The sequence below is a fragment of the Lipotes vexillifer genome, unplaced genomic scaffold, assembly GCF_000442215.2.
Source record: "Lipotes vexillifer unplaced genomic scaffold, Lipotes_vexillifer_v1.1 scaffold916, whole genome shotgun sequence".
NCBI classification, from domain to species: domain Eukaryota; kingdom Metazoa; phylum Chordata; class Mammalia; order Artiodactyla; family Lipotidae; genus Lipotes; species Lipotes vexillifer.
This window is the reverse complement of record NW_006798383.1, coordinates 5390169-5405927: the sequence shown is the minus strand read 5'-3', so window position 1 is coordinate 5405927 and position 15759 is coordinate 5390169. Positions and strand designations below refer to the sequence as shown.

Genomic DNA, 15759 nt, shown 5'->3' with positions numbered 1-15759 from the left:
ACACAGGGAGTAAATGCAGAAGCTGGAACTGAACCAAGATGTGAGCCCTGCAAAGGCTAAACCTTCTGATAACATCATGATTCTGCCCCCAGAGGTGGAGGCAATGCCCTAGCTGAGTCCGGGGTGGGACGTGATCCCTGAATTCTGAGAGCTCAGAGTGGGAGAGCCTTCATTTGAAGGAAGGAAAGTTGCATGATACGTTGATAAACACTCATAAAAAATACTATAAATGAAAGATTGTTTAAAGAGCAGCCTACCTTCCAAAGCTGTTGGGGCTAGTTTGAACGTGCTCACCTTCTGTTTGATGTCTCACGTGGGTGGTCGCATCCAGGTCCATGACTTCTGTAGTTCCAATTCTGAACCTCTAGCCGTCACCCTTTGTATCAGAGGGTCAGGTGGGTGCTAAAGCTCAGGGGAGAAATTTGGTCCAAGTTTCCCTTCTGTTTAAAACGTTTTCCAGCACCAGGCAATGCCTCCCTCAAGCTGAGTTCTTCACCTGACAGTTCACGCAGAATCTCTCACCGTGTTTGATAACCACTTAAAACCTTAATTGGTGTTGTTCGGTTCCAACGATAACAATGGCAAATTACTTACAGATGGGATGTTGCCAGCAAAATTGCTCCACAAAAAAGTTTCTCTGCTTTTGCGAAAGGAGTAAGACAAAGGAGTAGTAGAGAGCAACGCAAGAGCAATTTCTTTTGCCAAGAATCTTGAGTAATGATTTCCTGTATCTTTAATACTCATTGTGAAAGACCTAAGTAATTAGTTTCTTTTTCCATTTATAAAGACCAATAAACCATTCTCTAGCAGATATTACGCTACAAGTCTCTTGAAATTATTGTCCATCTTTGACCTATGAATGTTCTTATTTTAACTATGCTTAATAACCAGTATTGCAGAACAATCTCCTACGTTTTTTTTTAAAGTTTATTAAAGAGGACTGTAATGAAATACCCTGAAATCCACTAGATCTGGAAAACCATTATAGACATTTGATGTGACTTTTACTTTCTTCCTTATTCTTTTCAACTATGAAATGAACACAGGCTCATCATAAACATTTGGAGTCATACAGAAAATACAAACTATCCTGTGCAAATAAGGTCAACATTTTTCTAACTCTAAATCTCTGATTTTTTGTTATTTCATAGTTGTCTTTCTAGCCCATTTCCCACCATTCCCCTATTCCCATTGATCCTTCAGTTCTGCCACTGCCTCAACGTTTAGAGCTCTATCACTTTGCCAGAGAAAGAAGGGAAAGGAAGATGCTAGATGAAAAAAAAGTGTGAGCAAATTCCAACATTTTTAATGCCTAGAGTAAATGTCATTTCCTTTGCAAATTCTTCCTTAAATTTTACCACCATCCTTCCTCTGGGTGGAAGGATCATCCCTATACATCTCTCTGTTAACTGTCTCTAAATTATCAAAGCACTTTGTCCCCCAGAAAAGCGTGACAGAAAATTGAGTACTTGCAGAATGTCCTACCAGGCCAGGAGAGGGGTCGTATAGTTGTATCTGAAATTCCAACCACCTAACATACTACCAGGCACTTAGTTTCTTAGTTTGTGCTCAATAAAGATTGAAAGAATAGTGATTTCAAAACTTCTTTGAAAGGTTATTGAAGCGGACATTCATTCTCTGTCCAGAATCCATTGTGCCTTCATAGCCAACCACTTATTTCCTGTGGTGGTGGTGGAGGGATCATTTTTCTCCTAGTGTACCTAATCTAAGTGGAACAGTAAATCCAAATGCCTCTATCCCCACCTGAAAAGCCAGAGAAATACAGCTTTATCCCCCCAGACAGTTATGCTCACCGTTTAGCTTTCTAAGGCTGTTATAACAAGTACCACAGATTGGGTGGCTTAAACAACAGAAATGTATTCTGTCACCATCCTGGAGGCTAGAAGTCAGAGATCAAGGTGTCGGCAGGGTTGGTTTCTTCTGAGGATTCTCTCCTTGGCTTCTAGGTGACCATCTTCTCCTTATGTCTTCACGTGGTCTTTCCTCTGTGGGTGTCTGCACCCTACTTTCTTCTTATACGGATATCAGTCAGATTGGATTAGCACCCACCCTAAACACCCCCCTGTAAAGGCCCTATTTCCTAATATGATGACATTCTGAGGTACTAGAGGTTAGGGCTTCAACACATGAATTTTGAGGGGACAGGATTCAGCCCATAGTACTCACTGTACCGTGCAGTGAGCATGTGCCCTAAACTTTACCAGTTAGGAAATCTATCTGGAATTTTGCATCTTCAGTAACATGAGGATAGAAGAAATGATTGACATTCTTTCATTCGAGAAGAGTCCCCTGGTAAGATGCTATCTGCCCGGAAAACACTCCTGTGCTTCCTGATCCTTCTAGATCTGTCTTATCTCCTGCTTCTTTCCAAGTTATGGTCTCCAAACTTGAGTTGATTCTGTGGGCTCCCGATAGCCTTCTTGTAAATTCCATTTTGCTGGAATTAGCCAAGATCAGTGTCTGTTTTCTGCAGCCAAAATCCTAATTGATAAAATATTTTAAATATCTTTTTAAAAACCATCCAAAGCTATGCTCACTGACCTCTGACTATGAAAGAGTTCACCACCCCAATGAGAGGCCTTCAAATCCTCCAAAGCTGATAGGCGATATCCACAAAGAATTTTTAGGCTCAGAGAATTGGATTTCCATCTATGGGTAGGGGATTGAAAGGGAAAAAACAATTCAAAGGTAAATGTAACACGGACACATCTCTGATTTTATGTTCCCTCTGAATTTTACGTTAAGGTGACCCTAGCTCCTGGTTCGCTTGAAAAAGTCCTGTGTCATGCTTGTTTTCCCAGAGTAATTATTAATAGTGCTCCATTTACCCCCGACTGTGGCCCAGTTTGGATTAAAAAAAAGATGTGGTCACACCAAATTGTGTGTTTTGATCATTGATATAGTCCTACTGTCTAGAAAAGAGCCTGGCAGAGAGCAGGTTTTCAGTAAATATTTCTTGAATGAATGAATGAATGAAAAGGATCTTGCCCCATTCTCAGCTACAGGTGCCTACTTAGTTATTTGTTTTTCTTCTACTTGATGTCACTTGCTGGGTCTATATCATTGAGCCAAGAGGTTTTGGAAGGACAGCATCTTGCTATGGAAAGCTCCTAGACAGAAAGGAGACCCATGTTTGGAGACCTGCCATGTTCCTGTTAGCACCCATGGAAGTGGTGGCTACCTCTTTAAAAGGGATACATTTCAAGACAAGGTGTGAAGCCCACCTGTTGTTAGAAAGCCTGCCAAGATCTGAGCTCGACTGGACTCGGAGCTTTTCCTCCCACTACCTGCCCTCCCTATCGCCTGGATGAGGCTCCAACTTGATCAGTAGGCAACCAACATGCCACTAATTAGGAGGCACAAGGCATAGCAGAGGATGATTAGCTCATGATGAGCACACACTGGCTAGAGTTGTCTTGTTACCATTATAAATAGATTAGAAATCTGGGGAGCATCTGTATTTTCCCCTCACAGAGGAGAGTCTGAAATTGACAGGTTGAAATAAGAATGTGTCAAGGAGAGCTCTGTAATTGACAAAGATTAACTTTATTTCTCTAGCCTCATCTCTCCCCTTTTCTTCCCCTTGACACCCCACCCTCAGAATGTCCCAGCTGCCAATGGAAGAAGCCTAGCAATTCTCTAATTGAACCATAAGATTTTGGAAGGTCAGCAAAAGAAAACCATCCTGGCTTTCCAAGGACCAGGTGTGTTGTCTATGGAGACAATTATGTGCTTCCCAGCTGATCCTACCTAGAAACCGAGAAAGACAGATTAGTGACAAGAAAAGCAATTCTGTTTCGTCTCCATTGCTTCTGCATGGCCTCCTTTCTCTTCCCCTCTACCATGCTTGGACACATTTTTAACTGCAGCCAGTTCCTGAACATGGGCAGCGATAACCCTTTGCATGGGAGAATAAACAACAGAAGAGCCTGCCTTGTAGGATGAAGCTTCTGGGACAGGCTCCAGGAAGGGGAAGTAGGGCCTTCTTGGTGGGGAGAAACCCCTGGGCCCCGGCAGCCTTTAGCACCGGGGATGCTCCGGCACGGACACCTCAGCAGAAGTCTCTGTTCTTCAGGGAACAGACCACGTACTTTCTCAGAAGCAAACCACCGAAGGCCCCACTTTATCTAGTTAATTTCCAACGGCTGCAAACAGCTCCGTTCCCCAGAGACTAAGCCATAATGACAGATGGCATGTGTGCCTGTCATGATCTATTTTCTCCTGTCTTTGCTGACATTTTGTAAAGAATGTGTCTTCTGCTCACTCTCTGAAAGAGCTCTCCTTGAGCTGTGACCAGAGTTGAAGGTAAGAAACCATCTCCTTGGTACCTCCATCTACATAAAAGGTATATTTTTACAAATAATTGTTTTATCTGATTATTTTTCAATGTATGAAGATAAAGGAACTCAAGTCAGTGGCCCTCAGAGAGGCTTTGAGGGACCCCAGGACCTGGAAATGTATATCACAAAAGCTTTGTATGAGAAGAGAGTGTATATAAGAAGCAAGTTATGTTATAAAGGAGCCAAAACCATAAACAAGCAAGGCTGAACTGTTTCTGTCCAGTAGCATGGCTCTCTCCAGGGCATCGCCACATTCAGCAAGGCTGAGCATGGTTCAGGACCTGAGAGCCTCCAGTCTTTAATTTTATGAGGCGTTTCTGGTAGCCCTGATTACAAGTGTCCATTTCTTGCCCCCTCCACACTACCCAAGGAAAATTAGATCAGTTATATTAACAACAACAACAAAAAGCAATAAAGTAAGCAGTGACTTTTGGGAACAAGGTGTGAACAGTGGATTTTAACCAAAAATCTCTTCCAGATGGGGGAGACGTAATGTCAAGTAATTCTGAATTCTTTCTCTAGCAGTACAGCCCTTGGTGAAAAACTGGTAAGATAATTTTTCGAACTTGAGGCCAGGAAGGACAGAGGAAAAGGATCTAGCACAATACTAGAGCTTCTCAGATTCAATTCATTATTTGTCAAGGTCTAGTTATTTTGGGTTTATCCAAGTTATCGTATTTGATCTTGGTTCCAACACTGTGAGGTTGATGTCATTATATTCAATTTATAGACAGGGAAACTGGACCCTGATGATGTCACTTTACCCCTCTGGGCCTCAGATAATTAAAAAAGCAGTGCATTCAAGTTTTATTGAGAATCTGAGTCTCCAAATAAATTGAACACGAGCAGAGGCTCTCTTTTGTTTTCCATATACGATGTCCCACTGGTTCCTCTCTGAATGAACCTGTATCTCATAATGATACACAGCCTGAAAGCACAGAGGCAAAGAGCAATTTAACTCTGCTACTGTAAAGTTAGCAGTAATTAAACTAAGTTTAAGGGACATCGAGATGCAGCAGTACTTTGGGAGGTAATCGTTGGACTACATGGCCCCTCTGGCAGTACCACTGGACCAGACAAGAGAATGTGGCAGGATCTGGGGTGTGAGTCAGGATGAGGCGTTCCCATTGCTTATGTTTTGCTCTCTGGCCCTCTTCCCTCTGAACAAGGCCAAATGCTTTGAAAGGAGAGCAGCGCAGTGTGTGAAGCTGGGGTCTGGCAGCTGTCTGTTGAGCAGCCTTATTTCGGTCCAGTGAGGGAAGCGTAGGCATCAGGCCATGGGCAACTAGACCAGTGCATCAGCAGGGCAATGGCATGTGGAGGGTCGTGAGCCACTGAATGATGAGCCCACTCGGGAAGTTAGATTCTAAAGCGTTCTGGGCATTGTAAATATGTAAATACGGGGGCCACATTGCCATATCCATCAGGCTCTCGACTGACTCTCAACGATGGGCAGTCCAATCAGTTTTGCATTTGCTGGGGAGGTGCGCGGTAGAAAGAATACTGCCCTACAGTAAAGAGAACACGGATTCTATCTTCAGCTCTGCACTAATTTGCTGTGTAGCCTTAGGGAAATCACTTTCCTCTCTGAGTCTCAGTTTATCCCTCTACAGAAGAAGAGAGTTCTCTTAAGTACTCCTAAGTACTAGTCATCTCTCTATAATTTTGGAGTTGGCAGTATGCTTTTCACATCTCTGGAAATCAAAACTAGCCAGTAAGGCAGGCCCTAAAGCATTTTCCTTTTACAAATAAGGAAACTGTGGTCTAGAATGACTTGCTAAAAGTCAGAGATCTCCTAATTCCTGGCTTAATAGTTGTTCCAAGGCACGATTCATCACTACCTTGACTCCTAGTGTGATTTGTTTTAGATAACTCAATCGGGCGACTCTCCCACAGTTGCAGCTGTTGCCCAGGAGGAAATGAGCAAATCTGGAAGCTGTTCTCACTTCTGTAGATTAACGTGCCTTGTATCACGGTAACAGGAGCCAGGGGAGGTGACTTTTACCTGTAACTCTCCCTGAACTATTTTAGTGGCAGATAGAGCAGTTATTCTTGAACACATGAGAGTCCTCAGAGAATCTGCTTATGATGCTGATAGCTGGGCTCTAGTCCCAGAATACTTCTGCCAGCTTACTTCTCCGGTCTAGAACTGCCTTAGAGAAGACAGTTCTGATGCAGAGCGTCCTCACCACTGGTGAGAGACCCTGCAGAGAACTAGCTACAAAGCCAATCACACCCTCTGCCGTCTGCTTTTGCCTGCCTTCTACTGAGAAATCTGACAGGCCTATGCTGGTGGTGGATACAGAGGCTATATTCATAGCATGACTTTGCCCAAATGAACCAACTGACTCACAGTGTTTTACCACTTTATTTCACTTTCTTCCTCTTTACTCTGGTGGAGCAATTTTATCAACCGGGACGTAAAATTAACATGAGAAGAACTCAGATCTCATGGAAAGCAAAAACGAATTCTCCTTTGACTTGGGATAGGACTATTAGACACTTCACATTATTGGGGAAGTTCAAAACCATGAAAAATCCCTTAAAGATGTCTAGGCACTTTATGTTATAAACCACTGGAGTTAGACCCCAAAACTCACTGCTTCTTTTAGAGGTACCATGTGACATTCTCAATATTTGAGGAAGGTACTTACATAATGTAAATTTTTTTAAAAGGTGAGTATAACTCAAGAAAAGTTATATGAAGAACAATACACAATTTTTAAATACATTCACAAACTGAAAGAAAACCACCTTTGTTTAATCCTATATCTTCAACTGAGTTCAGAAAATATGATTCCAGAGTAGTCAGTCAGTATGCAAAATATGGGAGCAAATTATTGACCAGAACTTCCGGTTTCTTGGGTTTCTGGGATCCATGGAAATTTATCACATATTTTGAACAATAACTAATTAAAACTCTAACTTGCAGCCCTCATTCGAGGCACTTAGTTCACATTCCATTACTAGCTAATGTACAAGACAGCCAGTTACACCTCCTTCCAAATTCCTTACTTGGTGTAGGAAAGAGATTTGTTGCTGGTTTGATGCATCAAACAGCATAAAAAAGGTTTAAAAAAAGGATATATGTCATGTTGGTTTCCTCTCCTCTTTTCATTTCTCCTGTTGAAATCTTTAAGACCTGAGTTCGAGTCCCACCTCTACCACTCACTGGGAGCTTGTGTCGGACTCAAAGGCCTTGGGGTTACCAAGACTTCTGCTCATTTGAGATGGGAAACTTGGATACTGATTCAAATGGGCCACATCTAATGTCAGTTCCCCATGGGGGTCACAGAAGCTGAGCAGGTAGAAGAGGTGGAACTATTGTTCTCAATTCTTCTTACCCTCCGTAGATTGGAGTCATATATCCACACCTTTTGCCATGTAATTTAGTAATGCTTTGCACCGGAGTCTATTTCCCTAGCTCACTGACGTTGATCGTGGCCATATGGTTTTCTTTAGTTAATGGAATGTCAGTGACAGTAAACAGAGGGGCCATTTTGAGCCACGCCTTGGAGGATAGAGTATGCTGCTGGCCTCACCTGGAATTCTGTAATCCACCATGAAAATAACACGCCCTGGGTGGCTGCTGGTCTCAGAATGATGACAATTCATGGAACAGACTTCAAACAACTGAAGCCTGCATCCAAACTAGCCCAGGAGAACCTGGTCAGTCCCAACTGAGCTCACCCAAATCTCAGCCAACCTGAAGGAAGACTCACAAGCAAAACATCAATATATGTTGTCATAAGCTACAGTCGTTTTTTTTTTTTTCTTTTCTCCCATGGAGCATTATTGCAGCAATGGTCGAATAATACAACAGATCAAGACAACTGCCCAGAGAGAGAACTCTCAGCCAGGTATATAGCTTTGATGTACAAAAATACATTTATTTTCAACAATTTCAAAACCACTGTCTGTTTTTTTTTACAGTAGAAATATTCAAATGGAACGATAAAACCAAGAACAGTATATGTACATATACTGTATATATAGATATGACTCATGCATTTGTATTCCAGTGTTTAGTACAAGTATTGCAATTGTCTGCCCCATTTAACCCTTGAAACGAAAAAGCAAGATCTTTAGAAATATTCCTAAATCTGATCTATGATGTAGCCAGTCCGATTTCTCAAGGTCACATTCTCTCAGGGTCTCACAGAGAAGGATGTGAATAATATCGCACAAAAATGAACAGGTAAAAAATTCAGCCTTTTCTCCCATGTATGTATGTGTGTATATATATATATATATATATATATATATATATATACCAAAATGATTTTGAACAACTTATGGACTATGGAATATATATGTATGAGTGTGTGCGTGTGTATGTGCATGTATGTATGTGTGTATATATATATATATATATATATATATATATATATATACACACATATATATATATACAGTATATCATTTTTATAAAACAAGTACGCTCAGGCTGATCCTGAAAAGAAAACAATGCTTACAGCATGGCTTACAGTGACCCTCCTAAAAAGAACTGACACATGAACCGTGTGAACGGGCTGGGGTGCAGGAAAAGAGAACGCTGGCTTTGAAAGTCACTCGCCCCAGATGCTAGAACTGCCTTCAGGGAACGGAAGGTAGACATTTGACTTGAAGGAAGTTGTGTACTCGTGTACACCTGACGAGCAAGCGGCACAGCTTTGCGAGAATCAACTTTGACTAAGATCGTTAAAGGCTACACCCCTCTGGGGCCTGCAGGGTTTGCAGGGTCACAGGATCCCACGAAGGCCAACGCCCTCCCACCTCTAACTTCTCCCAGGCTGAGGCACTCACTGGGCTTAACCTAGTGCCCAAGGGACTTTCCTGGGGTAAGAACAGCCAGAGAATTCCCCATAAGCATTATTCAATTCCATGGAATCCAACCGGAAAACAGAACGTCATCTTTTTAGATCCACTGCCTGGCTTCTTTAGAGAAAACCTCAGGCCGATAGCTATCCTCAACCTCATCCTTTTGGAGGGGAAGCCTTGTTTCCCCATCTGGGTTTCAGTTTGAAGTCTGTAGTGGGCTTCATCTGGCAACTTCTTTCACATCACTGATGGGACAAAAAAAACACCCAGGTTCTATGATGACTCTCTTGTCCTTCCTTCGCTAGTGTTTCAAAGAAGCCCTCCCCCCTCCCCCCTTTATATACAGAAATAGAAACCAGCGATGGCAGGGACACAGAGATGCAAGAGTTAAGTGTGACAGACAACTGGAGAGCATCCAGAACCCAGCGTCAAGCAGGCCTGGGGGTGGGTCAGCTCTGAAGGTGGGTGCATAAGCCAACAGACGCATCTTTCTTTTTTCTGTTTCCTTTTTTTACTAAACATTAAATTATTTCTCAGGAAATAAAGAGCTACTTACATTGTAACTATATACAATAAGCCATCTGCAGCTTGCAATGGACATGCATGGGGCAGGGCCTCTTCCGACAGGTGTGCACGCTTCCTGCAGCTACGCTCACTCCCCACCAACCTTCCTCCTGCAGACCTAACTGGGAAATGGTTTACGTTTTAGGTGCGTGCTGGGAGGGAGGAGGCGGGCACTGGTGATTTGGGCTTGTGTGTGGGGGAGAATGGGAGGTTAGTGGAAAGCCAACCCAACTTAAAAAATAAAAAGAAAGAAAGACCGCAAGGAAAACAAGATTCCTCGCACTATCAATGGCAGAATGAAGCAAGAAAGCCATGGGAAGATGCATCCTTTGCCCTTAGCACAAATACAGCCATTTATTGTTTGTGTCTCATTTCAATCAGTTACGAAAGCCTTAGCCTCCCAAAGCTAAGCATCTGCCTGCTATTTATGAAGGGGCCCTTGGTAAACAAAAGGTAAAAAAGACATTTTCATTTTTCCATAATAAGAGTAATAGGAACCATCAAAAATAAAAAGTCAGAAAGATGGTTGACCATCTTTCTTGTTGGTATTAAACACTAGTGCAGTTGGGGATCTCCTTTGTGCTTTCGCTGTTTGCAATGGTGGCAACGCCTCCTGCAGGGGAGAGAAGACAGAGGGAGGTAAGGATGTACCTGTCACAAGGGCGTGGGCCTGTGCTTTATTTATTGCTAAATACCAAGCCACCTGAATGTGTGCTTATGAAATAGGGCACCTGGGTAGTCTATCCTACCAGTTCACTGGCTTATCTTACCTATGTTTAACGTTTGCCATCTCCCACCCCAGCACACAAGGTAGGAGCAATACCTTGCCATCTTATACTCTGCTGATCACAATACTAATAGCCAACAGGTATTGAACACGTGGCAGACACTGTGCTAATGATATATGTCATTTCATGATCACAACAATCTTAGAAGGCAGATGCTATTATTCCCATTTCACAGATGAGGAATATGAGGCACAGAGAGGTCCCAGAGCTAGAAGATTGGTAGAGCAAGAAAATGAATCCAGGGCTATCTGATGGCAGAGTTCCTATTCACGTGATTATTGGGACGTATAACGCTTTTGCTTTATAGAAAAAATAAAGAGAAAGTCCAACAGTAATAGTTGGCCTCATCCCTCTCCCACTCAGACTCCAGCACTTTTGATCTTGATCTACTTCTAAAAGAAGAAAGTTCTGCCAATTTCAGGTGGTCAGAGGTGGCGGACACTTTAAAACATGATTATGTCGCTGTAGCCAACTGTTTTCTCCCCCACCCTCCAGACTAGTCCTGCCTGAAGGACAGGCCACATGGGCTGGCTGACTCAGGGTCTGGAGGACAGAGGACTCAGGAGCCTGGTGATACCAGCACACATACCTATGACCCGGGTGTCCAGCTCTTTGTCCAGCAGTTCCTCAGGCTCGGTGAAGTCACTGAGTGTGATTTTGGGGGCGTTTTCACTTTGGCTCACTGACCCAATCATCTCCTGCTCCTTGTCGTGTTGGACTTGAGCATAGATGTTAATCCAGGGGATTTTCCTACAGGGGGCAGAGCAAAATCAGATTACGCACGGGGCATGCCCGACTGGGGCAACTGGGAAATCCTGGGTGTTAAGGTGGAGGAAGAAGCTATTTACAGGACCAATGTCAGGGGAAGGGACTGGCCGCCCAGATACTGTCCCCGTGAGGCCAATGAACACAAGGAGAGACCCAGATGCCCAGGGGAGATGTAAGCCACAGAACTCCCCGAGGCACGCACCTTCTTCTGAGGCACAAAACCAGCAGGTGTAAACAGAAGGGCAATGCTATCGACCAAGTGTGCACTAAAACCCTTAAAACATTTACCAGTTATTTCGTTTACAAAGGAACTGGACTTTGAGACTCATAAGGTTGTGTCATAGTGAAAAGACATGTATCTTTTCACTGTAAGTTTGTATCAGTTTCGTCAATTCACATTGGTTTTCTTTACGAATAGCCAAGAAATAAAAGACCTATAGCCATTGCTACCATTTTTAGAACACCATCCATGGGCCAAGTATCTTAAATACTCCCATACTCAGTTTCCTCATCTGTTCAATAGGAATAACAATAGCTTTCTTTTAGGATTGTGGAGAGGATTAAGGCAAGGATTAAGAGAAGCTAAATAACTTCCTTCAAAGACACAAAAGTAGGAGGGTTGGAAACAAGGCATACAGACTTGGGGTAGGAGGAGCAGGTAGGTTCAAACTGAAATCTGCTTGGAGTATTCATCTCCTGACCCATCTCCATCATCTATCTCCTGACCCATCTCCATCATCTCCTGACCCATCTCCATCATCTCATCTCCTGACCCATCTCCATCATCTCCTGACCCACTGTGTTCCAGCTTCTGTAGCCTCCTTTGACTTCTTCTAATCCTGCGCTTCTCAAACTTCAAGATGCTTGTGCCTCACCAGGCTCCTGTTAAAATGCATTTGTTACTCTATAGGCCTGAACTGGATGGGTTGAAATTCCTCATTTCTGCCTAGTTCCCAGGTGGTACTGATGCTGCTGGTCTGAAACCCCAACTTTTGAGTTTCAAGATTCTGATACATCAGACTAGTCCCCACCTTGGGCACAAGGGTCGAATCAACTGTTCCCTCTGTAACACACCTCCTTCTACTCTTCTCGTGATGGTGCCCTTCTTGTCCTTCAGAATTTGGCTTACATGTCACTTCTGAGAGGCCTCTCCTGACCACCCAATCTCCACCCAATCTCTCCTGACCACCCACTCTCTCCCATCATAAATACGTAATTATGGGATGGTGTCTATGAAAGAAACCAATAGGGTGTTGGTTTAGGGTGATGGAATAGGCTATGTGTGTGGACTTGTTTTCTGTCTGTCTTTCTCTCCCACAAAAAGCCCCGTGTCTGCAAGGTCTACATTTTCCATTTTCACTGCTCTACACTTAACTTAGCACAGTGCTTGGCATGTGGTTTACGTTCAGTATTTGTCAAATAAATGAATAAATGACCTCAAAGCCTATGCTCTTTCTCTTTTCATATATTATGTTCTCAAACAAAAAGACCACACTTTTATCTTAGAATTTTACAGGTAAAAGAGCCCTCTCTTACCTCATTAAATGATGGGGAAATTGGTCTGAAGTCCAGACATTTCATGAAGCTGATTACTGGCATAGATGTTATTAAAACTTGAGACATCTGACACCTACCCCAAACCAGAACATTCTGTGCAGAATCACTCTGTTGCCCTAGTGCCAACCAGTGGTATTTTCAAGCATCTACATTCCCTTCCCTACTCCAACCCCACAATGAGGTAGAATGTGAGGCATTTAATAAGGTCTTCCATAGCTAATTTGGAAGGAAAGATCCCAAAATATGTTTAAAACATGGACAGTTTCTACTTTTCATTTATGTCCAGTTTTCATGTTTTTAATGGTTGCTTTCCATACATTAAGGGAGGTGTCCTCCTGACTCCTACTGGTCTAAACCAGCTTACTATAATTTACAAGAACCTTAAGTGAAGAGATTCTATGTGAGGCAGCAAACCCCAGGCTCTCTAAATGTGTGTAATTAAAATTTCATGCTGGCCCTTACTTTCTTCTTATCTAAATAGAAAGGCAGCCTAATGACTTAGATTTCTTCTAATCATAAAAGTACATATTACTCATGAACGTTGGGATCAACTGTAATATTTATTAGGTGCTGGGGGCAGTCAAACCATTCCTGATCACACAAGTCTGGGTACTTCAGAGCTGTAGCCAGAGGTCACTGCCTCCCCTTTCCTGCTTTTTTAATGATTGATACCTGTGAGGATTTGGATCAATTTGCCCTTATAAAGACTGTTCACTTTATTTTAATCTCTGAAAACGGGCATATTTTTTTCAATATTTTTAATAGATGGTTGGAAGGGAATGAATTTTATGTCACAACTTGCAGCATTTAAAAATTTTTTCAAATTGCTTTTTATTTCTTAACACATCCACTTGTAGGACCGTTGAGACAACAAGTCAAGACTAAACCCCGCTTTTGCAGATAAGAAAGGTGGGAAATGAGATTTAGAGGCACGTCTTGGGCTATACATTCATGTAAGTTTTAATAAGAGGAGTAAGATGGATCAATCCAAGTCACCTATATAAATTTCAGTTTTTTTGGTTTGTTTTTTTTTGTTTTGTTTTGTTTTGTTTGTTTGTTTTTTGTAGTACACGGGCCTCTCACTGTTGTGGCCTCTCCCGTTGTGGAGCACAGGCTCCGGACGCGCAGGCTCAGCGGCCATGGCTCACAGGCCCAGCCGCTCCGCGGCATGTGGGATCTCCCCGGACCGGGTCACGAACCCATGTCCCCTGCATCGGCAGGCGGACTCTCAACCACTGCGTCACCAGGGAAGCCCTAAATTTCAGTTTTTATTTGTTTGTTCCAACTATGATTAAGTATTAGAAGTCCGTGGGAGGAATTTAGAAAAAGCAAAGTAGGCTTCGCACTGTGATGAAAGCCTTACTGAAAAAAGGCTGGAAGAAATATAAAATTTCAAAACTTTTCTTGGATAATAAGGAAAAACAAACCTACAGTGTAGAAAGAAGGTCTTGTTAGGAAGAGTTTTCAGAAAATAAAAGCCATCTCAAAATGATTTTTAATTATATTGACTAAGACGTCACAAAATAGCAGTCACTATCCAAGAACAGGATCAAATGTGGTCACTTAACAGAGGAAGGAGAATAGAGTTACCGTGATCCCCAAGATTCCTTTAAATAATTCTATTCTTCCTCTATTAAGTGACTACTTGGGACACTGAGATTGTTTTCAGTGCCCGGCACACAGCAGGTGCTCAATAAATGTTCGCTGAATAAATTAATGGCTTAATGAATTAATGCTGGAGATGGCAGAGAAAGTTTTGGGGTTTGAAAACAGCATGGCCAGTGATCTGGAAACAGAAACAGAATTACCCTCTCCCTAGCCTGTGCCATCAAAGTGTTTACTAGTCAGCTGTAGCTATTTAAATTTGAATTAATTGAAGTTAAATAAAATTAAAAATTCAGTTTTTCCACCATACCAGTGGCTACTGTATTGGACAGTATAGATTATGGAGTGTTTTCATCTTTGCAGGAAGTTCTATTGGACAGAAATGAAAGAAGCAGAGGAGACTCTAGGAATCATAGGTAAGAACCTGACCTTTACCAGTCAGCAAGCTATGCACCCTCCATATAGCCATCACTGGAGTTCCAGGTGGTGAGGAGGGAAAGGAGACCAAAGAAACAAAGGGAGACCCAAAAGGACCTCAGCCAAAGGGCTTGGGCACTGGGAGGAAAACTTCCAGAAAAGGTGACTAGAAAAGAAGAGGTAACTGATGATTGGTTACTCTTAATTGACTCAAACTGTTTATCCAGTTTGACTAGTATTTGTTTCCTGTATACTGATTCCCTGCCAGGGACATAGAAAGGGTTGGCTGATATTCGGGGACAACAGAGGTAGAATAATTCAGAGATGCCATTAACTGGCATAGATTCAAGTATTAAAGTCTGCACATTAAGAGGTGGTGACATTAGTAAGTTGACTGTCTATGGAGTTTAGCAACATTTACAAGACAGCAGAAAACTTTCTAAGTCACAGGGCAGATCTTGTCTTAATTTGGAGACACCTGACACGAATACCTCTTTGCAGGACTTCTATTGGCCCTGGTCCTCAGAGAGCATACAGGTCTAGGAGCCAGAAGGTGATACGTTTGGGTTAATTGATCTTCAAGTCCCAGCAACCACCAGGCTTCCCCACAACCAAATCCTTGAATGAACAAAAGTGTGCTTTGTGTGAAACTGAAGTACACCCATAAATGGGTGTTGCTTTGACCAGACTGTTCCTATACTGAATCTTTGCTCACTCATTGGATATAAAGGCTTTTCCCCTTCTTCAAAGGGAACATGGTAGGTGGGTTGACCCATCTTGATCCAAGAGGATGTGAACTCACATAACTGGTCTATAAATTGAATAGAAAGGTAAACCCCACTCTGTCCTTCTAGTGGAGAGTGTTTAAGAATTCCTGC

The 15759-nt window shown here is 42.5% G+C and overlaps 1 protein-coding gene across 1 annotated transcript in view; it reads right to left on the bottom strand.

Moving 5' to 3' along the window:
• Positions 1 to 9068: 9068 nt before the first annotated feature.
• SORCS3 (sortilin related VPS10 domain containing receptor 3) overlaps positions 9069 to 15759 on the bottom strand; it is a 616865-nt gene continuing 610174 nt past the window's right edge. Inside the window, 2 exon segments of the mRNA XM_007470447.1 lie at positions 9069 to 10359; positions 11124 to 11284. Of these exon segments, the coding sequence (XP_007470509.1) occupies positions 10295 to 10359; positions 11124 to 11284 (226 nt within the window). The 3' untranslated portion in view covers positions 9069 to 10294.